This window comes from Alligator sinensis, unplaced genomic scaffold (genome assembly GCF_000455745.1).
Source record: "Alligator sinensis unplaced genomic scaffold, ASM45574v1 scaffold493_1, whole genome shotgun sequence".
In the NCBI taxonomy this organism is placed as follows: Eukaryota; Metazoa; Chordata; order Crocodylia; family Alligatoridae; genus Alligator; species Alligator sinensis.
The window spans coordinates 748,722-774,904 of record NW_005842513.1 but is presented as its reverse complement, the minus strand read 5'-3'; the positions used below and the strand labels follow the sequence as shown (position 1 = coordinate 774,904).

Here is a 26,183-nt window from a genome sequence, read left to right as displayed (position 1 = left end):
CTACTTAAATAACGGAATTCAACAAAAGTGACTGCTCTAACTGGCATTTAACTTAGAGTATCTGCTTCTTTCCCAGAGCTGAAGACAGGTGTTTTGTGGCCAAAAGCTTGTCAAACATCTCTCCCGGTCCAATAAAAGATGTTATCAAACAAATCCTGTTCCTTTCCTGAAGTCGGGCAACTACGCCAGCCCTCTCCCACAAAATAGCTGGCACACAGAAGGATACTTTCCTTCTTTATGATAGGAAAAGGAAGTCCAGTAGTTAGATACTTGTTCAAGATGCGGTACACTCTGATTCAATACCTGCCTTTGTTTAGGGACATGTGAACCTGCATTGCTCATGTCCCTAAGCAAATGCTCTAGCTAGCAAGTTATGTGTATTTGAGTGGGGTACTTAACCCTTTCTACTGGTGTTGTTCCAGTAATTACCTACTGGGTAAGAGAGAGAAACTCTAACCTCTAGTTAGGACACACGCCTGGCAAGAGAGGAACCAGTCCCAACTCCACTGAATATTTTAAAGTGGAGTGAGCAAAATAGCTGATCTGGCCAGAAGCCAGACTCCATTTCCCAACAGCCCTTGCCCGCACAGCTGGGGCTGGGGGCTCCATGGAGACCCCAGCCCCAGCTGTGCATGAAAGCTCAAGGCTGGGGTTGTCATGGAGACCATCTCCAGCCACACTGGCAGGGGTGTGGCAGAGCGGGGTAGGGGGTTGCTCCAGAGCCGCTGGGATCTTGCGAATGGGGAACTAAAGACTAAAGCAGTCTCTGAAGCCAAGGTCTCCCCCAACAGATTCATATTTCAGATTCATACATATGGGCAATAATAATATCTTGGTCGTATTTTATCTAGACAATAATCACACTTACTCTGTCCCAATTAATATTTCATTTTCTACACACAACAGAACAGTTTCACCAGGAAGGACGGAGCAAGCCTCACTTCAGAATATCTTAAATATGATGTGGTTAAAGCATTCATCTTTAGAGGGAGGAGGGAGAAGGTGGTTCTAATCCCTTGAGATAGGAGAGAGAATTTCAGCCATGGTCTTCTACATTCTACATGAGTCTTCTTACTACTGAGCTATTGTATAAAAGTGCAATATTTAATTGTACTATTTGCAGAGCTTGATCCAGAAGGCTTATTACCAGAGTAGGCCTTGAAGGTGAGAGAAGTGTTCTTTCACCTTGTTTGTGTATCCTGATGGGGATTATTCCCAGAAACTGTGTTGACAGACATGCAGCTCCCCACTTTCTAACTCACAATGCGTCACAGAAAGTGTCATGAGTTACAGTGACCCCCTGACCCAACAGATATTCGTTCTTTGGTTGAGGACTAGGGGTTCGAGCTCCACTTTGAAGCTGATCCAGGAGGAGTTGCCTGTCTGCAGCCTCTTTTCCCTAGCTTCCCTCCACCACCACCCAGCTCTGGTTGTGTTTGCAGGATGGGAGAGAGGAGAAAGTAGAGGAGGAAGCTCTAATCCATGCACCCTGCCCCTCCCTCCAACTTAGGTTGGGCAAACCCCAGCTTGGAGCTACCTCCCCCTCCCTTCCTGCAGACAGCACTAGGGGCAGGGCTGGGCTGCTTCAACCCAGCCCTGATGGGTGCAGGGACTTACAGAGGTTAATGATGGTGCTCTGCTTTGGAATACCTTCATCTGAACCCTCATTACATGAGGGTTAATTTGTCCTGTGATCAGATACTTTTAAAGCACTCTGCAGCTATTCACTTCTGCCAGGACATGTAGAGCACTTTCAAGAGGCTGATCATGCAATAAATGTCACTTCTGTCAGTGCCCAGACCTTTGAGCACCTTGAGAATTCTACTAACACTAACACACGCCAATGGGCTTTAGGTGCCTCCGGGGTTAAAAATCAGTATTTTGAGAACTGAAGTTATGGATTGTAGTTTTTAGAGTGACAATGAAATGGACTTCAGCACTTATGTCGCTTCTGTACATCTAACACTAAGTGACTAATCAGACTGAACCCATATCTTTTATATCTTACTCCAATAACAGCTCACCTTCTAGTATTACAGAATTGATTTGTAAGCCACGTTGTAGCACTGTAATGATCTTTGTAGGCATATAATGATCCTTGTCAACTCATGAAGACAAGAGAATCCTATGAAAGAAAGGGTTGTATATAATGTAATTGTTTCCACTGCCCAAGGAGAGGACAATATTGATTTAACTGCACATGCTGCAATACATTAGGCATTCAGCCTAAATATTACCACATTTCTGCAATGGCATGGGGTAGGGTGGCCTCATAACTGAAAGGGTAAAGACCTCATCTAGTTGACTCAATGCTTCCTATTGCTAAATAGGACTCAATGCTTCCTATAGCTAAATAGTTGAATTCTGTAGTGAATTAAGGCGTGGTCTGTGAGAAGTCCAAACTGTGCAATGCTGGCTTAATTATGTTATCTAACTCAGGGATATCAAACTTAGCTGGGGCCCTAGGTCAATACAGACTACGGAGCTCCTTGCAGGCCAGATCTGTCATATGGCATGCGGTAGCAGCAGCTGCAGCCACGGCAACAGTTGTGAGGCAAGCAGCATAGTCCTCACTCACCCCTCTACCACTGAAGGTCGTGTCCACCTACGCCATAGTGCCCCAGATTCTGCAGCAGGCCATGCCCACTGTTAGCCACGCTCCCAATTTCCACTATCTGATGGGTTGGATGGAATGGCTTCATAGGTTGGACCCATCCCTTGGACCTTACGGTTGACACCCCTGACCTAACTCATTCCCCTATTTTTTAATCCTCACTAATGCCAAGAAGAGGGCTTAATGTTCTTATTAAGCTGTTATACTTCATTATTCACCAGAAATATTTGTTCCTCTCTGTTTCATTCCTGTATACAAGCTTTGATACTAATTTCAAGTTAAAAATTATAATTTTTCAAAATGATACATAGGAAAAATGCAATATTTGTACTTCTGCACCAGTGCCTTAATCAGTTATTCTTTTAGATTGTAATTAAGTCCTGAGAATCCTTCCTTTTGAAAACAATTTCTTCACACTTTCCTCTATTCACTACAAAGACACCACAACTGATCAAGATACTGACTCTTTCCAAAAGTAAATGTAAGGTCCTGTTTAGTAGGGCTGTACGAAGCTTTGGTTGCTGATTTGATTTGGTGGAGATTCGGCCAATTTGGTGACCGAATCTCTGAATCCGAATCAAATCAGGAGACCCTTTAATGTCTCCTAATCGAATCTGAACCCTCTGAATCGATTCGGAGAGATTCGGACATAGACACAGCTTTAAATGGGTTTTTTTTTACATTTGGTGGCTCATGAATGCTGAGATGGTGGGGCAGATGAAGCGTCCCACAGGAGCACAGGGGGGTCCCCAGTGCACTCGGCAGCAGACCCAGAAGTGGACCAGAAGCATTTCCGGTCCACTTGCAGGTCCGTCGGGAAGAGTGCCGGGATCCGCCCCTCCCCCGCCAGCTCGGCAACTGGTGCCTCTTGGGTCTGCGGGCCACCAGAAGTTCCCATGTAGCCAAACACTGAGCCGGGGGACACAGCAGGGCCGGGGGCCTAGCGCGCTCAGCAGGGGACCTGGAAGTGAACTGGAAAGACTTCCAGTCCACTTCCAGGTTCACCTTCGAGCACGCGGGGAGGCCACCCCTCCCCACACCCACTGTGCTCCTGTGGGACACTCCATCCACCCCAGCATCGCAGCATACACAAGCCACGCCTGGTACCTTGAGGTATGTAGAAAAAACATTTAAAGCTGTGTCTATGGCCAAATTGCTGATTCTCTGAATCGGCATCGAATCTTCAGATTTGGATTTGGCCAAATCAAATCGGGACAGTGATCCAAATCAACTAATAGAATTACTGTCCCCAATTTGGGTCGAATCCGAATCAAATATAGCCCATTTTGCACACTCCTACTGTTTAGTTCTCCTGAGATTCAAAGACATGCAAGCCTTTACTAATTTTAAATTAATCAATAAATGCAAACAGTTTCCTATTTGCTCATCATTTATTTCAGTCCCTTTTAATAGGCCTCCTTCTACTCTTGTTCAAGTACTTACAGCTTCATATTCTCTTTGTATAGATTCTGTATAAATCACTTATTTCCATTCCTTCCCTCACTCATTTATTCCATTTTTCTAAACACACTTACTGCTCTTTTATTTCTTTTATCTTTGTACCTTTTACTCTTCATTTCTCTCTACAGACCTAGTTTTACATCCTTAAAGGACTTATCTTGCTTTCTCCTTTGTCTCCATTTTCCCTGTTGGTCCCACTGAGTGTAATAAGTGATGTCTAGAAATGAAGGGTTTTTCCTTTGCTACTCTCACTTTTCAAAATTTCTCCAATTTTGGATACATGAAGAGCCAATCTTTTTTTTTTGGCAGAAGTGCCACAAATTAGCCCTGCACCCTCCCTGAGTACCACTCCGATTCCCCTTCCCCTGCCCAATCTGTGCCACCCCTGCATTACAGTATGGCAAAAGAAACCAATTAATTCTGCAGCTATAGTCTAACTTGGCTGAAATTGGAAAAAAGTCAAGTGAGAGAGAGAGGCACGCTTACTTACTTCTATCACTTTCATAAGAACTGCCACTTACTGGGTCAAATCATATGTCCATCTTGCACAGTATCCTGTGCCATATAGTGGCAGTCAGTGGATTCTAAAAGGGAGAATGAACCAGATATTACTAGAGGGTTTTTTTTTCCCCCACTGTTCCTTTTACTTGCAGCCTCCAGCATTTAGGTTCTAGGAAGTTCTGATTCAGAGGCTGTACCTGTAATTCCCACGCTCAATAGCTACTGGTGCCCCTTTCCTCCAAGAATGAGTCCAACCCCTTTTTGGATCTGGCTAAAGTGTCAGCTTCCACAACATCTTGTGGCAATGAGTTCCACATTTTAATTACACGCTATGTGAAAAAGACTAAGGACAGGTCTATACTGCCTTTGTACAGTTGCTAAAGAGAAACAGTGAAACCTGGCAAGCCCTTTCTGTGCATGCCACAGCCCAAGTTTGTGGCTCAGGCCAGTCCAGCATACAGGTACTTCTTGTGGCAGGCCAGTAGGGGGCGCTCCTGCGTTAAGCCACCCACCTCACTGCACCCAACCACCTTCCAGGCTCCGAGTGCCTCCCTGGGGGCACCTCACGTCTGGCCAACCCCCTTCCTGGAGCATACCTGCTAGCCTGGGGGTTCCACTGCCACCACCCAGGGCTCTGGACTGATTCTGGCTCTGCGCACCCTGGGAAACACAGGCCTAGTAGCCCTCAAGGGTACTTGATTCACTTCAAGAAGTTGAGATGCTTCCCTCAGTCAGAAGCACAAGTAGTGGTCTCCCTTAGTCAGCCGAACCAAAAGGACCCCAAGGCATAATCTAGATCCACTCCCAATAAGTCTCCCACACTAGGTACAAAGGAGAACTTTATTGGTTACAGAGGGTAGGGTTAGAATAGGGTACAGAGGAGAGCAATATCAAAGAAATCCCATAGAGCAAACTCCCCTGGCTGGGTAGCCTTTGATCACACATCTGAGTTACTGCAAGCTAAATATCTAGTTAAATTCAGGTAGCTTACTCACAAGTATCATCCAGAGGCAGTTGGAGATTCCCTCTGGAGGCAGGCAGTTCCTTGATCATGAGTTTTGAGAGAGAGAGAGCAAGTTTCAGATGGTCCAGCTCTTCTCTGTCTCCGAGTCTCCCACATGGCTGCTGCCCCCTACCTCCTGGCCAGTCATTAACTTATATAGCCCTTGTGACCTCATTTACCTGGTCCAATGGAGGCCAGCACCTGTTGGCTGTCAGCCAACCAATTTGAAGTACATTACTAGTTGCCAGGCAGACTCTAGCCCACCAGGGAGCAAGCCCAGGTATGTGATACCAGTCACGTAGGCAGAAGGAGCAGGTTTCCCCCCTCCTTCAGGAATGTATCCAGCTCAGGTTACCTAAAGAGATAGGGTAAAGGTGTGTCTCCTCTGCTGGTCCCATCCTAATTAACTTGTCACAGAGCAGAGTTTTTGGGGAGAAACAAAGGTGGCCTTCTGCCACAGCCGCTATTTGGTGCATACCCTGTGTGGCTCTTACTTACTTATTGCACACTTACTTAGGCTAGTGTTCCATTTGCTAGTACCAGCAAATGCAGGTGTTAGATTAATGGTGCTTTAGCTACTATGCAGTAGAGCATGTGTAGACTCTGACCAGAAGCAATTTGCTCCCAGTCAACCTAAGTAGCAGGGGACCTGCTGATGCCTGGTTTAGCCCCAATGCTGGGGAGCTATGCCTGCTGCAGAGGTAGCTATCTCCCCGTCACATGGGGATCAGGACCCATCCCAATCCCCACATAGTCGGAAAAGCTGTCCCTGTAACCAGGACTGCTGCATCCCAGCCACATAGAGATTGGGTAGGGACCCAATCCCCACATGGCCGGGAGAACCATATCCACTGGGCAGGGATGCTGTCTCCCAGCCACATGAATTGGGACCTTCCTGATCCACCCCCCCCCCCCCCCCCCGTGTGGCTGGCAGAGAGAGCTCCCCACCAAGCAGGGGATGGTTCTGGCCATGGGATCAGAACAGGCCTCTTGCCAGCCCCAGGGCTGGCACCCAATAGAGGCTGGGGTTTCCCCTGGCTGCTGCAGGGGGACAGAAAAGTGCAGGAGAAGCCCTGGACTGGGCTGCTCCTGTTAGGTGCAATTTGCTCCCAACAGGAGCGCATGTATAGACATGCACCCAGAGCACATTAATGAGCATAAATTTTCTGCAAAGAAAATTCAGATATATTAACTGTACATATAGATATGCCCAGAGGTAGGCAGATCTGCTGCCAGAGGAGCTTCAGCACTTATCGTGTTCTTCTACCCAACCTTTCAGTGATCTTAGGAATGCTGGGCCCAGGCCCAGGAAAACATGAAGGTAAAACTCAAGGGGCACATCCCTGCAAGACGCACATGCAGTTCGTGGTGCCTCAAAGCCATCTGATGCACTACAAACCGCATGCAGTGCATGTGCACCCATTCGCCACGCTACTGATTAGCAGTGCAATGTTGTTGGGGGGAGGGGTTGTTTTTGACACTAGGAAATCCTGGTGTCAAAAAACCCCACTAAAAATAATGGTGAGGTGCAGCAGCATGATGAGTGAAAGGGAACCTTATTCCTGTTTTGCAGGTACAGCAATGCTAAGTGATCTGAACACCAATCTCCTGCTCTTCAGAGCCTGAGTGGTAGCTTAGGCCTTCCTCCCAACCTGTGTATTCTGAAAGAAGACTAAATGAATGGAAAAGCTGCAAGTAAAAAAAATCACTTCTGAATTTGAGGTTTGAGAAAGTGTCTTAAAAATTAAAAGGAGCTTTGCTACTCTTCCATAACCCAAAAATGGCTTATCTAATTTTCTTCAAATTTTTTGCAAAGTGAGTCATACTTGGGCTGACACTAAACATCAGCCCAAAAGGAATTATTTTAAAAGTTATAATGAGGTTTCAAAATGAAAGCCTCCTACAACTTTAGAAAACCATGACTGATGTCTTCGTTAAAGCTAAGTGAAGTATTTCGAAAACTTCCAGAGTGTATAAATGATGAATGAAATGAAAAAATCACAGAATACTGTACAGATAATACAGCTATAATAAAACAAAATATCTTCAGGGAATAGTATTTAAAAGCAATGCTATTTATGTTCCATCTCTCTCCTTCCCTGCATACTGTGCGAGGCAAACAATTTGAATATAAAGTCTGCAGACAAAGTTGTTCTAGTGGGAATTGATGCTGTACTGCACATGCGTGGACCTCAGGCTAAACTTTCTGGAACCCCACTATGGCCTGTGTAGACAATTTCTTTTCTGAAATGATTAGTCGTTTGGCTGTGTTGATTTGTCTTAATGTGTATTAACTAACCTGATTCTAAGTTATAATGAAGCTGCCTCAAACACTTTAGTTACTTATTAGCAATCATTCACCTTAGGCTCAACTTCTTCACCCTATTTTAGTATAAAAGAAAGACAGGGTGTTAATAGATCATGGTAGAATGCATTCAATTCTAGACAAGACATGTTTGAAAATCCTTACTAATTTCTCAAGTCTTGGTGCCAAGGAATAATGGGCACCTTGGGTTTAATTTCGCTACCTAAGATATAAAAGAGGCTCTGTTTTTACAGTTCAATTTAAAACTTCCTTTTTACTACTGTATTTGTTTGCCAAAGCTGACAAGTCTGGAAACAAGCTCAATACCAACTTCAAATACTGCAGGGCAGAGCGTGCAGGGAGTGGATCACGTGCGTCCCACTCCTGAACATTGCTCACTACCCGCCCAAAACCCTATAGGAAATCTTACTGAGTTGTTGGGAGCGGGTAATGGTACTGACCCGGCATGCAATAGGGTCATCAAAACTCCCTATGCGGCCCTTGGGCCCAAATAATTGCCTGATCTATACTGACAGTCAACGTTCCCTCTAAGCTGTGTGGAGTGTGAGGCCACACAGGTGCACCCGGCAGCACAGCATGAGCGCACCTGCATGACCCCGCATGCCATGCAGCTTAGAGGGAATACTGCTGACAGTCACGTTCTCAAAGAGTCACAGTAATTCTAATTCACAGACAAAACCCAAGATGAAATAAGGTGCTGGACTATCACCTTGGAGACTGAGAAATGAATGTTCTCAGTCAGCAGTACTGTACTTCTAAATACCACCTATGCATGCACTCCTCTCCACTGAACAAATAGGTATTTGTGGGCAACATTAGCTTGTGTTAAACATTTATTGCTAAAATACTATCAGAGCATTACTTTGGAACAGAAGGAACAAATTAATCTCAGGCAAACAAAAACCCTGTTGCAATCACTGGGGACAGATTTAGCTGTCTTTGACTAAAGCCACAATTTGTCTGGATATTCTGTTGTGCAGTATAGAAATTCTGTCTCAGGAAGTACTTCAAAACTTGGTTTCAGTGGAGAAAAAACAAAAATTTTAAAACGGGGCCTATGGGCTGAATCTGGCCTAAAGAGCCAGGTCATCTGGCCTGCAGACTTTGCCTTGACCATGCATGTGATGGGGACCTTTCTGCTGTGGCAGGCAAGTGGGCAAGAGCTTCAGTGCTGGAGCCCCAGCTGCACCACAGGTACAAGTCCAGAACGACAGTCTTTTCCCACAAGAGCAACCAAAAACCCACAATACCAGGCTTCTTCCTGCAGTATTGCTGGGGTGCCAGCACTGCTGCTTTTGCCCAGGAGCTTGTCTGCTGCCATAGGAACAAACCACAGTGCTGCTGGGGCTACAGCACTGCAGCTCTTGCACTGCCAAGCACGCACGTAAAAGCAGCAAAACTGGAGCCTCGGCAACACTAAAGGAAGCAACCACAGTGGTATCCGGGATGCCAGGCTTCTTCCTGCTGGGTCCCTGCTGAGAACTATCAGCCACTATGTGTTTCCAGGACTTTCTAATGCAACATTCTACAACATCTTTTCATTCCCTGACATTCAATGACATCTTATTTTTATTTTCCTGATATTTTGGTGGCACTTGCTCCAACAGCTGTTCATGCATTTTACATGAAAGCCATTGGACAGTCCTTGGAGTGGAATACAGGCTATCCTCTTGGCAAGTGTATGCTCTAAACACTAGGCTACAGAGCATGTCCTGTGGCCCAATGTATCTTGAATGTCATGCACAATGGAATAGTATCAAAAGGACGGGTAGAGAGTACCCCACCTTGATTAACCTTTAAGCTGGTGGTTGGTTTGTCCACTCTGGTAGAAGATGGCAATCCCCTGCGTTTGAGGAGGGAACTGAACCCAAGCTTCCTTGTTCCTAGAAAAAATTTAAATACTGGCCTATTCTTTAAAAAGAAGGCAGGTGGTTACCCCCCATCCTTTAAAAAAATGACTATGCCTGCTCTCCTTTGAAGGAATGGATTACCTTACCTTAGCTTTAGCACTCTTGTGAAGGTATGAGTTTAAGTGGGAGGATGTGGCTCCCTACAGTACTGAGTAAGGCACTTAAGCCCCAGAGAAATGTTTCTGTGTTCAGCTTTTTTTATATTGGCTAGTTTTGGATGGCTGCCACTCAGAAGGCTGTTTTCTTTGGTTCGCATTCAAAGGTGCTTAATTCTTCCTTGTGGACTGTTAGGGAGCTTCAGTTTCCTACACAAGGAGTAGTACACTATGGGAGGGGTTTTCAACATTTTTTAAACAGGGTACCTCGTCTGGTGGGTACCCCTTCTGGATGCAGACTGGGGGAGGGGTGCTGAGGAGGGGGTGCTGACAGAGTCAGACACAGAGCCGGTGGCGCAGGGAGCTTGCACGTGGCCACCGCTGCCATCTATACACTCTGTGTTGCCACTGAGCACTGCTTTCCCCCACCCAAGTACCCCTGCTTCTCCTCGCCGCCAGCTTTGTGTATGGCTGGCTGTCAGCACCCCCACTGGCATGCAGCAGTGGTGCGGGGAGCTTGCACATGCACTCAGCGCCATCACCACGTGCCGGAGGGGGAGGGGGTGCTGACAGCCAGTCACATGTGAAGCTGGCAGCGCGAAGAAGCAGGGATGCTTGGGCGCAGGAAAGCGGTGCCCGGCGCAGGGATGCTTGGGCGCAGGAAAGTGGTGCCCAGTGGTGGCACGGAGTGATGGATGTGGGCGGTGGCCCCACCCCACGCCACTTTCCTGTGCCCAAGTATCCCCGCTTCTCTGCACCGCTGGCTTCACGTGCAGCCAGCCGTCAGCAACGCCCCTCTACCCCCCTGGCCGGCTGGATGCAAAGCCAGTGGCACGAAGAAGCAGGGGTACTTGGATGCAGGGAAATGGCACATGGTAGCAACACGGACTGATAGATGGTGGTGGTGGCCCCGCCCCCCGCACCGCCACTTCCCAAGTACCCCTGCTTCTCCACGCTGCTGCTGCATACCCCCCAAGGCTTTCTCAAGTACCCCCAGTTGACAACCCCTGCATTACAGGGTCAGACACAACAAAATTAGATGTAGCAAAGCTAGGTCCTAAATTCAGTTGTTTTTAAGTCTAGCTCTAAAGTAGCCACTAAGTATGTCTAAATTAAAATTTAGAGTTGAACTTGAGGTTGCCCTCAACCAGCCCAAGCCATTTGAGTCACCCTTCCCTGTAACACAGCTGTTCATATTAGCTGCTTATTTCTGGAACATGGTACTAGCAGATACCCCAGGATCCCTTGCAGGCTCTTAAGGATCAGTCTTGTAATTTCAGAAGAGTGGAAGTAGGGTAAAAGTAAGGAGCTGGGAAGAATGATCTTAGTGTTTGAAGACTTCTGTGCTGATGGCTGAAAACACCCAGGTAAATTTCAAACATGCTGCAGAAAAAGGAGGATTAGTATGTGGGCACGAGATTCATTGACCTCATACCCAAAAGTTTAGCAGAGTTTCCAGTCAGGCTCTGGTATTAAGCATTTAAGTTTATAGTATAGATGGTTAACAGATAACTTAGTGGCTTATGGGCAAACCTAATTATCAGTGAATGGTCCTCAATCAGCACAGTGAACACTTCTGAACTGCTAGCCAGAATAGCTTTTTGAAGCAATTACTCTTTTAAGGTAGCTGTAGGGCAGCTGAAGATAAAAACCCTCCCCCAGAATCCCCTCAAAGGCAGTTTAGATTTTCCTTCTCCTTTCCCCAACATCCCAGTTCTGTCTCATCTGCTTTAAGGATCACTACACCCTACAGGTCTCCATGGCCACTTGTAAATGTGTGCACCGTTTTCTAAACCATGTTATACTGATTCGCATCACACAGTTCAAATTAAATTTCAATTCAAATTAAGGGTTAATAGATGATCAAAGGGAGTTGCCCCTTCTTCACAGACCAGTAGCCAGCATGCTTGGGCAGGGCTGTGGGCTTAGGTGTTGTTTGCATAATTGACTTTGTGAAGGTGTTACTTTGTATCTGATAGCCTCCCTTGTGTTGTGAAAACCCAGTTGAACTTCCCTTGAGGGGAACTGATGTTTGCAATGCTTATCTGAGTTCCTAAGGACTGTTTTTCCTAAAAGCAATGTTGTATATACATGTTAATCAATGCAGTTTAAATTGCCTAATTTGGACTGCCCAAGTCTGCATTAACTTCAATCCCCATTCAATGAGGATTAGTTAATTCGGACTGGAGCCAATTTTAATTCGGACTGCAGACATCCACGCATATATATAGTGACGGCTGTGATCTGGCTTAAATCTAGAAAAATGTAACATCTATAAACTGAGTGTGATGCAGTTAGAACAGGATCAGCAGAAGGCAGTCCTTCCTACCTCACACCACTAGGGGTTACACTTCCCACTGGCAAATGGCAGGTCTTCTCTTTGCCCCCACACTCTACACTGTGTGGTAGGCACTGTTTAGGAGCCTACTATCAATTACGCATGTTTGGAAGTTAGCCCCATTTCTTAGGTTTCTTTTATTCATAGGAAAAATCTGACATTTTAACTTGTCATCTCATGACACTTTAAAAAAAAAAACAAAAAAACAACAAAACCAAAGCTTGTGTTGTGCTAGCAATCAGTTCAGCAAAAATAAAGCTGGTACACACAGGACAATGGCATCTTGAAAGATGGCAGCATAGCTGAGAGCTGTGCATGCCAAAACAGGGTTCGTCCAATTACAGACTCCTAAACTGAAATGGAAACCAATGTACTGTAACTTCACACAAAGACAGTACGTCTTGAGAGCTGGAGGAACCATATTGTATGCAGCAGCAAAACATCTTAATTAGTTGTTAAAGGGAAGTATGCATCATGATAATACCTGCAGCTGTTTGGGTTTGCGCTTAAGTATTTCCATGTAATTTCTTGCACAGATAAATATACCATGAGTCTGTTCATGGATCATCTATTTTCTCCATGGTAATCTACACTTCTCAAACATTTATTAAATGTTTAGTTTTACTACAAACAAACCATAAGAAAAAAAAAATTAGAAACCGACATTAAGGATGGGTTTTTTCGAGAATCTTCTCAGCATCTGTTGCTTCCAGACACACAGAATTTAACAATAATCACACCATGTTTTCATGGTTTCCATTTTTTTTATGGTGACAGTTTCTTCCAAATTTCATAATAAGTTGAAATCATGGACTTCTGTTTTCTGTGATAAATTTATTCTCAGAGTCATGGCATCAGGTAATTAATTACATGAATTCTAGATATCATAAATGGATGTACAATGTACTTAGCTTTCAGGAGCTTTTGTAATCTATTGAAAAAATCAAGACAATGATTTTAGATGACGAAGATTTTTTTTACGTGGTTTACTTGCATAACATACGTTTGTAAATGGCTGTTCCTGAAGCAAATCCCATAGACATTAAAGGTCAATAAAAACTAAGTACTTTATTTCAAAGATCAGTTTCTTTTTCATTAAGAAGGGCTAAATTTGTTGGACTTGGTCTAATGGTTTTCAAGCTACCCATATGACAAAATGAGGCTATGTCTATACAGTGCACATGAGTCAAAGATGCAGCCATATTTACTCATGTTGACCTTGATGAATACTATTCAGCATGAGCATGGGTGGCTAAATTGGGTCCAAAATTTTATCTTAACTTCCCTTCATAATCTCAGCCTTTTGGCAGCACCCAAATACTCAAGGAAATTATGGCAAACCTTGACCATTACTGTTGTACTAAACAAAAGATTCTGCTGCGGAACTGTGCACCTAGATGACATGTACTATTAGCAAGAGGTTTTATTACATGACTTAAAAACCAATGTGTATTTAAAACATCATTCCTTTCAACTGTTCTTGCTCAGTCTCCTGTAATACTGAAGTACAAAGACTATGATCTCACTCTAGTTTGTGAGACACACTTATCAAGGCTAAGAGAGGGGCAGCTAAAAAAAAGCTATGGCACCCTGATTCTAAAGTCAATTCTGTACCACAGGTGACTGGTAAGAGGGGGATGGGGGGCACATGCCCCTCCCCCAAGATTAGCCCCCAACTCAGCACCGCTCAGGATGGGGCAATTTTTTTTTGTCACATGGTCTGGTGGTGTGTTGGGGGGGCAGGGTGAGGCACTAAGCCACAGCAGAGATTTATAGGAGTGGATATGGGGCTTTTGGCCTGCCCCTGGGCCCACCCACAAATTGTGCCCTCCCCAAACTCAGGAGGCACCAGTCATCCCCATTCTGTACCATCTGCTCTGGAGTAGATCACAGGTCAGCTTCTACTTCTCTGCTCCTATACTGGCTGATGCAATAGAAGAACCTGAAATAAGAGCAGCTGAGGCCTTGCTTGGGAGTTTCTGGGCTCTGAGACCTCCCATAAACAGACTGCAAACTTCCTTCCTTTCTTTAATCTGTGCCAACCCCAGTACTTAGCTTGCTTTAACCCAGTTCTTGTAGTAAAGAAGATTCAGATTGACTGGCGCTATGAGCGTGGAAGAAATTTCAAACTACTTAATTTTTCTGGATACAGAGGGCCAGATCATGACCTGGTTTAAACAGAGGTGCCACTAAGGGGGTATCATATCCCTCCTTGCTTCAGAATCCACAGACCCACTAGATTTCTTTGCTTTCCATGTAAGAAGGGTAGTATAGAAAGGTTAGGGAAAAAGTTAGGCTTTGTCTCTACCTCCCACAATGTACCCATTTGTAGAGCTACACAAGTGCACCAGGGGAAGAATGCTCTGCTGGGTTAAGGCCTAATGTATAGTCTTCTCTCTCAAAGCAGCGGGAGACTGTGTGCGTCTCTCCTTGCCTCTTCTAGTGGAAGCACTGCTCCTTGTTTATGGGGCAGATTCAGGATTCAGCCTAGAGTTGCATATTTTCCTTAGTGAAGTAAGTCTTTTTCCTAAGGCTTATTGATTGAGAAGTCATCTCATGTATTAATAAAATGATTTTATTAACATCAAACTGCAATAAAATTTATCTTTTCTTCTGCTTCCTAGCACCTTGACTGGAATACACAGAAATGTTGTGTGGTTTCATCCACTATCAGTGGTGCTCAACTTTTTTGCCCCAGGGGCTGGATGGGCAGTGCCCACTCCCTCTGTGGGCCAAATCTGGCTAGTGAGCAAGGCCAGATGTGAAGGGTGTGGCCTGGCCCTGATCCAGCTGTGAGAAAGGGGGTGAAGGGTGTTTGGCCTGGCCCCAACCTGGAAGTACAGGGCTTGGAAATTTGGCAGCAGGGGATAAGGGTAGCAGTATTAATTGCCACTGCTCCCCCGCCTCCAAATTTCCCACTACATGGGAAGCTCAGTGTGCTAGAAGTCTGACATTTTAACTTGTCATCTCAGGCTGGATCTGGCCCACAGGTTGAGCAGCCCTGCATAAAGTAATTTGTCTTTCCTTAAAATGTATATATCAGTTGTGTGCATTAGCACTGCTGCAGCTATTAGCACTTTCAGTCTTTGTTTGTGCCCTTGCCAAGGAATGTGGCTTATTGCAGAGATGTGACTCATTTTCTGGGTTGTTTATATTCTAACATTTCTAAAACCGCTGGTAATTTGCATATACCAACATACTCAACAGTTTGGATGCCTTCTGTGAAATTATCTGAATGAAAAGGAAAACAAAACAATAAAACCAAAGCCACTAGCATATTAACTCCAAGGAGAAAAAGCAAATTCTGCCCAAAATGGGTGGGTGGATGAGTGTGTGCAGCTTTTATTGAAGTCAGCAGAAGTGCATGAGGGTGAAATTGTTATTGGCAAACAATTATTAATGATCTTGGAACTACCTCTATAGCTGTCCTGTTTTTCACTTTGGGTTTTACGATGGTACTAATGTTATGCACAGGCTTCTAATATTGTCAAAATTATTTTAAAATGTTAAGCAGTGTTCATTTTCTAAGGCTGAGAACAGCTTAAAAAAAAAAAAAGAGAGAGTCAGCCTTTGAAATCTTAGGAAGCATATGGTACGTGATAACATTCCTGGACTCTTATTTCACATGACTTCGTAAATATAGAGACAAACAAAATGTAGGTGTCTAATCTCTTCTGCCTATCTGTGATGGCTGAAATTGTCATCTTTCACCAACCTAGCTGTCCTTGTAGTGGAAAAATCTGATCCGTCTCCAAGTCTCAAAGGTTGAGTTAAGCCAGTATAGCCCATGTTTAATTGGCACTTCTTGCTGACCTGATGTTCAAGCACTGTTAAGAATACCTCTTCAGATCTCCCTTCCCCTCTGGCGCCACTCCCCCTCTCCTGCCTTCCTATGAACACAGTTTGCACTTGTGCCAAGCTCAAATTCACTGCCAGCAGCCACCTCACCATTCCAATCTGCAACATTACTATGAAGGATTAATGGACTGGGTCACTAAGAACTTGTCTAACAAGCAGCCATTCTCTTCAATGTGACACTTCTCCCAAAAGCAGCACTGACTCTGTCCTCTGATTGACACAGATCAGAGCCTTTATATTTCCAAAACCTGGCAGCTATGATGCATTCAGGTCAGTCTCCCCTGGAACTGTGGGTTTGAATCCCACTAGTGACTACAAACTAAGACCTATAAGGCAGTAGAAGAGTGAATAAGAACAATGGAGTGAGGAGATAAAGCTCTAATTATCTTCCTCCAAGGGGATGAGAAGTAATAGATACTGCTTATGGCCTTGACCACTGACTATAAAAGCTAGGTCTCAAAGAGACACACATTACACATAAACCAGATTAAGTGATCAGAAACGTGTTTAAACCTGTAACATAACAGCTGTTCAGTGCACATAAACCAGTTAGAAAATGGCTAAAACCAGTTTGAGATAAACCTGGTTGAATGTAGTATCAGACTTAACTGATTTGGGTCAAACCATTTTATGCAATGTCTGTCCTAGACCCCTTGCGGATTTAAGTAGAACCAGACTCCCCCAGCATCCCGGCACATTCTCCAGGCTGAACGGGGCTCTCTGCTCCACTGCAGGGCTGGCCCCTCCTCTTTGCTCCCTGGCTGGAGCTCCGGTGGAGAGTACAGGCTGCTCTCCCTCCTCCCCCTCACCACTCCCTGCCAAAAAGGAATTCCCCCCTGGCCTTGCTGAGGTGTCTGTATATAAGCTACCAGACCACATGCTGGCTATGGTCCACACTGTGGCAGATGAGACAAAGGCAGAATCAACAGGTAGCTGGTAATGTCACTCTGTTTTCTTAATGGGGTGATAAACAATGAATTAGGGGTGATAAACACAGTTATCAATTCCCTGAAGGGCTGCTCAGGAGGGGGTGGGGAACCCCTCCCTAATCATAAAGTCCTGATGGGCCTGGCCACATCCCCCTCAGCTCAGCATTGTGGAAGGGAAGGGAGGGCTGCTCTAGAACCCCCCCAGCTTCTAGCCTGAGCCACTACAGGCATGTGCCTGCATGTCTGGAAGGCCTGTACAGTCACAAACTGATTTAGCCTATCCAGGTTAGACTAAGCTGCAAAGATTGAATCAATTCAGGATCAGGCTTTTTGAATGTCTGTCCCTAGCCAAAAGGACAAAAAGGTGAGAATATAGATTGAGTGGAAGTGAACCAGTTTCTCAAAACAGAGTGCAGCCTATACTACCATGAAATTTCAGCAGTAACAAAACAGGCAAGTTCAGGAACACTTGCTCCTCCTGCTGGGCTTTCTTTGGGTTTTGGCAAGTCTTATTCCACAATCTTTACTTCCTTCTGCAAAACAGTCTAAATTGCAAGCCCCCAGTGGTGCTATAGTCAATCCAGAGCTGGATTGTAAATCAGGCAGGCTTTGGCTTTTCAATTTAAGGGTAGCTTGAAGGAGCAATAAGCTTTTTACCCGACCAAGATTTTAGGATACATCAGAAATCTGATTTGCCCGGGTCAAAATCTTTGAAGTAGAAACTGAAATGTCTCTTAAAGCTTTAAAGTCACCTAGTGATCTAAGTGTTTCTAAAATGACAAATCTCTAACATTCGAAGCTCATCAGCTCCATAACAGTTTAAGAGTAGATCACGTCTGTTAAACAGCTAAAATAGTGCTTGAATGTAAAATGCAAGATCCTCTACGTTCCATAACACCTAGTATTTTAACTAAAGGATCTCTTTGAAGGCAAGAGACACATGCTTAGTAGCAAGAATTTTCACCAAGGTTTTGAGCTGCCTGGTAACTTTCTTTCTGGGAGGTGATAATATTTTCTGTTTGCATGAAAACAAGCCTGTTTAAAACCAGCCACTTCAGAAAAATGACTGTTTTCTGCATTAACAGGAAAAGTTAGACATGGAAGTTTGCAACTGAATGAAACTGCATTTTACAAAACACTTTTAAAATGGCAGAGTTTAGCAATAATTTAGAATCTGCATTTTAAACAGTTATTTCAGAATTTTAATTGCAGTGCATACTTTTCTTTGTGACAATTACTTCCTGGCAGGTTCCACTCACTCAGGCCCTATTCCAGACCTTTTAAGTTCAGGCAAAAGCTGTCACTTTTCCTTCAACTGAACAATATCTTTCACACATCTCTTATTCCAAATATAATGGGCCAGATTCTGACTTTGCACAGCAAGGAAAGGGAAAATGCTTCTCAGCTGTCTTTCCACACCCTTGGGTCAGCAGCATAGAGGCTAGAAAACAGAGGGACATTACCACCTACCTATTGATTCTGCCTTTGTGCCATCTGCCACAGCACGGACCGTAGCCAGCATGTGATCTGCTAGCTAATGCTGAGAGGTGTCTACATAAGGCAGGGGGGACAGAGAAATCCCTAATTACCAGGGAGTGGGGAGGCAAGATGGGGGGCAGGGGGAAAACCAGGCAGATGCTTGCAGTCTCTGCTGAGCTCCTGCCAGGGAGCAGAGGGGAGGGGTCAGCTCTGCTGTACAGCAGAGAGCAGGTGAGGATGCTGGAGGAGTCTGGTTTAAAATTAAGCCAGCAAGAGGTCTGAAACAGACATTGCATAAACTGGTTTGACGCAAATCAGTTAAGTCTGATACTACATTTAACCAGGTTTATCTCAAACTCGTTTCAGCCATTTTCAAACTGGTTTATGTGCACTGAACATCTGTTCTGTTACAGATTTAAACCAGTTTCTTTAAACCAACTTATGCGTAATGTTAGTCCCCAGCCACTGACATACAGTATGTCACCAACAATGTAGTGCTGTAGGTTCTCTCCCATACACAAACCTTAGAACAATTGCTTCACAAGTCCCTAATGGACTACAAAATGCCTCGCTATTTAATAATATAATATGGATTCAGTTAGAAACTACAATGCATGAATATACAAATCAATGCAAATATACTCCATTTTCCTCTATTCCCAGCATGTTAAATGCTGGTGGAGATTGGTTTCTAACTTGATGCATAGATTTGACGATAAGGCATAGCTCTAATGCATTACAACAGAGCTGGCAACCTTTTCCCACTGCAGGCCACTGCCTACAACCCAGCTCCTGCTGTGGGCTGCATCCCCACACCTCCCCAGCAATCAGCAGATGCTGTGAAGGGAATAGAGAGAAAAAGGCAGGCCCCAGAACTCCAGGGATGACTCCTCTGCTGCAGCAGGCAACAGGACACTGGAAAAGGCACTTCTTCTGCTATGGATGGAGTGGGCTGTGTATTCTCCGAGCTGCTGTGGGCCATATCCAGCCCATGGACCATAGATTGCCAACCTGTATAAAGAGCCCTGCTATAAAGAAAAAGGTGACATTCCCTCTCTGAACACCAGGCCCCTTCTGAAGTGTTAACTTAAACCCCCAGAAATTGAGGCACCCCAAATCACTCATCACGTCTGAAAAATTAGGCAACAAGAGTTTCGGAACAGGCATAAGTAGATAGTTTCAGATGAAAAATAAAATAAGACCATTGCAATGAAAGGCATAAATGTAAAGGTTATGTCCTAATATCAGTTAGCCACTGATGGAGAATTTGGTCCTCCTAGCAATTTTTAGACTCTAAGCTGCAGATTTTCTTGCATTTCCCCATTTGGAGCATTCTGTTTTTGTTCTAGGAGTAATGCACATAATGTTAACAAAAGAATGTTAAGCATAAATTTCTTTCTACTGCATCCTCCAGTCTTCCTAAGGTTCCCTCTCATCAGCTTCTACTGTGCGATCATGAGATGCATGCAGGCTTACAATCTGCTCCCACCCAGGTCAATGACAAAACACTCCTGGCTTCAATAGGAGCAGGTTCTTCACCTTATTCCTAAAATGTCAATGCTGACAAAACAGTATATAATTTCCAATTTACCGTCTTCTAGGCCCTACATCTATTCAGTCTCTGCCTTATACACATACACACACTGAAAAGGCACAGAACTCTACTTGTAATTTAAGTACAACACATTGCACTTGAAAAAGAACAACTTGGAAGACTGAGCAAAACCAGATCCTGGCTAGCCAGAGCCATTCTCCAGCTGCTGGCCAGGTCCTGCAATGCAGCCAGGCCAGGACCCCATTCATGGCAAGTGGGGCCCAGGCCCGGCTACGTCCCGGCTACGTCGTGGGACAATCCCCACAGTGCAGGAGGGAGCGGGCCAGTTACAGGGATGAATGATTCACCCTTCCCCTGCCCCACTCTCTCCTGCACTGTGGGGGTCTTGATGCCCAGATCACCACTGCTGCAGCCCCAGGAGGCTCTCAGGACCCCAGGTAAGGCTTCTGGGGCCAGCCCAGACACTGGCCCCACCCTCCCCCTACCTGACCTGGGGCAATTTGCCCCACTCCAGAGCACATGTGCAGGGGCATTCTCAGGGGACAGCTAGCAATGGCCCAAAACTGTGCCACTGCTAGCTATCCCCAAGGAACCACATCATCTGGATATGCCCTCGAGTGCAAGGCTGTAATTCCCCATGCTGAAGGGTCAGAAGAGAAGATTTACAGAAAAAGCATTAGGTATTTATAGTAGACTACTGTTTCTTGAAGGATAATCATGCTGCCAAGGTCTCTACAACCAGCGTTCCTCCAAAACTCTCCTGGGGGGACAGGTCCCGCACGAAAGGTTGGGTAGATAGCAGCCAAGCCCAACCCTGTCCCTATCCCCTTTGAGCAGCACCAGGCTCAGCGCTGCTCGCAGGGGACAGGGATGGAAACAAGGACAGGCTTGGTGCTCAACTGGCGCAGTCCCAAACCCTGTAAGTAGTACCGGCACAGCATATAAGTCCAGTTTGATTTTTAAGACTAAAATTGAGCTTCAAAACCCAACCTATACACCATGAAATACAGCAACTGGAATCCTCCTGGAGCTCGATGAAGCTGAATTCCATCAGTCCCATCCTTTGTCACCTATTCTGTAGGCAAGTATTTCTGTTCTTACAGAGATATACCCATAAGATAAAGGACAGTTGCCACGGAGGTGAGACTTCTTATTTCTGTACTCCATGAAGCGGAAAAAGGCTTGGCCCAGCATAGCTGTTTTTCTCCCCTCACCTCCAGCAGCTCCTGCCACTCTGCACAGAGCTGCTCAGGGCTGGGGGAGCTTCCTTCAGCCCAGCAGCTTCAACCTGAGCTGGGCTGAAGCTGCCAGGCTGAAGGAAGCTCCGCCAGCCCCAAGCAGCACTGTGCATTGTGGCAGGGGGGTGCGCCAGGCAGACCGGGCTCAGGTCCCTGCTGATAGGACAGGGAGGGCAAAATTAAACCCCTCTCTGACCAGTTCAGCCCAGACTGGCCATGCTCCCTCAGCACAGCTTTGCTGCAGCAGAGGGTGTGCTCTAGCACTCCCTGCCCCTGGCCTGAGCAACTGCAGGCATGTGCCTGAGCAACTGCAGCCTGTGCTGTTACAAACTGGCTTGACCTAGGCAGGTTAGACTTACCTGCAAAGGTTGAATCAGTTCAGGCTACAACTTTTTGAAATGTCTGTCCCTAGTCCTAAAGTGTTGGTGATCGCTGTACTGCCATTTTAACATCCTGTGCAGTCTAAACATGACATTCATTACTACTATTTGGAGCACTGATACGGATTACCTTTTTTCTTCAAGAACTTGAAACAACTTTAGATGTTCAGTTACACCGAAGGGGTGCAGTTCTCACATCCTGTATGTGAATTCTGAAGTCAGTATTTAGGCACAAATACCCATTTCACATGCTCAAGAGCCTCAGCCTACCCTACATCACCAGGGTAACCTGCCATGCACAAGGTGTGTTGCTGCTTCTTGTCCCCAGGGAAACAAACATCCATGCTCACATGGACATGGCCACCTTAGAGCATGCATCTTAAAGAGCAAATGAGACAGTGCTTATCAGTTGAGTTAGTTTAACATACCTGAAAATCCCTGCTACATTACATTGCGGGTAATCAGGTTTCCAGCCATGGGAGCTGGCTATGCAGCAAGTTCCCACTAGCCTGCATATCAGACATTTTCAGTCATATTATATGAACTCAGCTGAGCTGACACAGTTGCAAGCATACTCTTCTTGAGCATCACAACAGAGGGTGAAATTTCCCCCTGCACACGGAGCCAACCCAAGGTCTGAGAATCTTCTAACTTTCAGTGGGATTTAAGTCATGCAAGCGTCTTCTACTGATTGGCTGATGCAAGGAAGTAATCTCACATCAGAACCCCTCTCCCTGCCTTCTAAAATTAACTCAGAAATCTTCCTAATTTTTTTTTTTTTAAAGCATAACAAAATAAAAACAAAACAAAACAAAAAAAAACCACCACTATTGTACATTAAATGCTGAAGTTTTCAAATATTTCCCTTGGACCGTCTCTCTTTCCATCTCTGTTCCAAAAAAAGTTAAGAGTTCTCTAAATGAAAAAAACAAAAAAAGGGTCCTCACGTGACTTAGCCCGCCCCCTCCCTTGCTGAGCAGGGAGACAAACTGGATAACAATACAGGCTCTGTGCACTGTTCCACAGTGCCAAGCTTCAGTTTATACTGCAGTTATTCCTGGAGAGGGTAAAATTCACTCACTCCTCTCACCCCAGGGCCAGAAAGGCCACAGAAAGCTTGAGGTGCTATTTAGGTGTTGTTGGTACTCTTAAACATGGTGTACAGGACCTTGTCAGACTTGCACTAGTATCTTTACTTAAAGCAAAAGACCCAGAGATGCCAGAGGATCATCTCCCATCTAATCAGTTTCACCCACTTGCTGCCTTAGTGTATAATTTCTTGATATAATGGAAGTTCTGTATTCCAGCAACATTTCTTCCTTAAGCAACATAAAAAAAAAAAAAAAATGTGGACATTTCCATCAAATCCATAGCTCTTTAAGGCATTTTGAATCCCATGTAAGGGTCCTTCACAGCATTGATGAAGCAAGGTGTTGTTTACAAAAGCGTATGCATCTCCGATTTAGTTAACCTGTAAGGTGTAAATCTACCCTGCCTTCATTCTTAAAGGGTCACATTGTTTCTTCGATACACAGGCATAATATCCATTTTCAGGTGTTAAAGCATAATACCTCAGGATGGGAGAGCATCATTGTGGACAGCTCAATGAAGACCTCTGTTCAATGTACCAAAAACAGCAAATAAAATGATAGGCTATAAGAAACGGTGTGAAAAATACCATATTACTGTCATCAGTAGCACATCCTTACCTGGACAGTTCTGTTTGGATTATTTTCTCTCCAAAAAGAGAGCAGAAATAATGGAAAAGGGGTTCAGAGATGGGAAGCCAGGAATGGTTAGAAATGTGGAAAGCTTCCATATAAAGAAACTGAAAAAAAAATGGGATTGTTCACCTTGGAGACAAGTACAGAACAATGAACAGTAGAGAGAGGGGAGATCAGGCAATTGCTCTTTACAAGAATTAAATTTAAAGACAGAAAATTTAAAACCGATGAAAAAAATACTTTACGGCTCAGGCAAAGCTAGCTTACAGAACTTACCACCAGATTCCTACCAGGATCCAAATAAGCACCGGCCATCTATAGGGTTAATAAAAGTATGCAGCACTGGGACAACAAATTCTGATAAAGAAGTGTTTTGGAAGGGATATAAATCCCAATATTTTGGGGCATATGAAAACCCCCGATTATTGCAGGAAACTCTTCTGGAGGGTACCTTAGCCATAAATGTATACTGCAAGATTTTTGCACCTTCTTTTCAAGTAACTGAAACAGGCCAATTTCAGACAAGATGCGAGACTAAATGAACCATTTCTCTGCTCCAGTAAGGCAATTCCCCGTGTCCCTACCAATGCCAGCAGCTGCGAAAGGGACCGATGTTTCATAAAATCAACTTGCAGTTCCGATATGATTATCTAAGGGTTTCAGAGGCATACAGAAAACACATAGCAATTTCTCTGCAATAGAAAATTCAGAAACACACAAAATATTCTAAAAATGTGATATGGCCAAGGTTTTTTGACAGAAGCAGCAAAAAATCTCACTAGCTCCAACAAGAAACAGATTATTTCCTTTGCTCCAACTCCATTATACTACCTGGACACACAAGCCTTTCCTTTCGGTGAAACCATTTTGGACATAGGAAATCCCTGGTGATGCAAGACTTATGGAGCCAGCACTGTGCCACCCAGCACAGTGGATATCCCAATGGAAAGAGGGAGGTTGGTGGTGAAGCAGCACGACACTTTACTTCACGCCTCAGGGTATCAAAATAGCAGGGCCAGTGGAGTGGTCTACGAACTAACTTGTGTCAAAACTAAACAAGCAGAGAAGCAAGCCTCCCCTCCCTACTGCTGTGGAGAACTAAGGTACTGGCAGAATAGGTAGTTTGGCTCTTAAAACGTTAGAAATGAATTACTGCTAAATCCTTCAGCAGTCAGTTCCCTGACTGGCATCACTCTAACATCCAAAGTTTTAACGAATTATTTCTTCAGAAGATGAGCAGCTTGGCTCTTTGACAGAGAAGAAAGCGCTAGTAAAGCATAAAGAAGGGACCAAAATCTGTTCTCAGTCACAGCTGCATTAATCCACATTGCATGTGGCAATCCTAGAGCTGCACCAGCATAACCAAAAGCTAACTAAGCCTAGACACCTCATTCTTTGCTCATTTACACTTGAATGAATCAAGAGTGAACCCACTGAGTTCAGCTGAGTTACACTGATGTAAACGTGAGGAGAATCAGGCCCAAAGGGGTCCATGTTCATAACTGCATTCAGTAAAGAGGCTAATGGTACAGCTGTAAAGTTGTTATTGATAAAAACCTGCTTAATCTGTCATGCAAACTGAGACGAGAAAATTTGCGTAAACCTTGTCCTTTTTGTTAGTCTTGATGATTTTTTTCCTTTACAAAAGATAGAGTTTAACAGCAAAGTTTCCCAATGGGACAATAGTGTCATTGCTGAATGGTATCGCAGAAGGACCAGGCTTTACTTGAAATAACTTGCTTTGGTTGGAGTTTGGGGGTTTTTTTAAGTTACCCTCGGCTTTTCTACGCAGACTGTCTTCATGGCTTCCCAAAGCAAAAATAAACAAGCACCAGAGACCTCTACTGGAAGTGCCCTCTACTGCGCTACTCAGCCCAAACCGGCAACCCAGACCCCAGCGTGCAAACTTCCCAAGCGACCCAGTGCAAGGCAAGGATTTCTTAGGGTGACATCTTCGTATTCACCCAACTCCATGACTGGGGTAAAGTCAAGCTTTCCAGCACAAGACGTTCTTCCTCAGGTCTCCACAGGCAAGGAAGCCAGGCCCAGCGAGTTAGCCCGGCACGGAGGAGGAGCGGAAAGAAATTCTCAGGTGTAGCAGCCACTGTTAGCCAAAGAGAAGCCAAGTGCTGGGAGATCGAGGCCTATAAAGGTGGGGGGTTTGGTCTCCCCTCCCTGGTGTGGTGTGTGGAAAGTATGCAGGAGTTGGATAAGGGGGGGGGCCTCCCCCCCCCGGCAGTGTTGGGGCAACAGAAGTGACGGCCCGGAGAAGCGGTGGCCCCCGCACTGCACAAGGGCCCCAGGCTGCACTCACCTGTCGATGCTGATGACACACAGGGTCATGATGGAGGCCGTGCAGCACATGACATCCATGGCGATGAAGACGTTGCAGAAGAGGCGCCCGAAGATCCACTCTCCCCCGATGAGGTCCGTGACGCTGACGAAGGGCATCACGGCCACGGCCACCGACAGGTCGGCCAGCGCCAGCGACACGATCAGGTAGTTGGACGGCTGCCGCTGCTTCTTGACGAAGCAGACGGAGATCACCACCAGGCAGTTGCCCGCGATGGTCAGCAGCGTGAGCAGCGACAGCACGGCCCCGATGACCACCTTCTCGGCCTGGCCGTAGCTCAGGATCTGCTCCCCGCAGCCCGTGTCGTTGCCGCCCGCCCAGCCGGCGGGGCCCGCGGGGCTGGCGCCCACCTCCTGGGCCAGCTTCACCAGGCGGGGGGGCAGCGAGCCCGCGATCATCCCGCTCAGCGCCCGCAGCTG

General features: G+C 45.4%; 1 protein-coding gene across 1 annotated transcript in view; it reads right to left on the bottom strand.

Moving 5' to 3' along the window:
* Positions 1-26,183, bottom strand: part of HTR7 (5-hydroxytryptamine receptor 7) — a 40,045-nt gene that overhangs the window by 12,430 nt on the left and 1,432 nt on the right. The window contains exon 2 of the mRNA XM_014523627.1: positions 25,726-26,180. Coding sequence (XP_014379113.1) covers positions 25,726-26,180 — 455 coding nt within the window. The remainder of the gene's footprint in view (positions 1-25,725; positions 26,181-26,183) is intronic.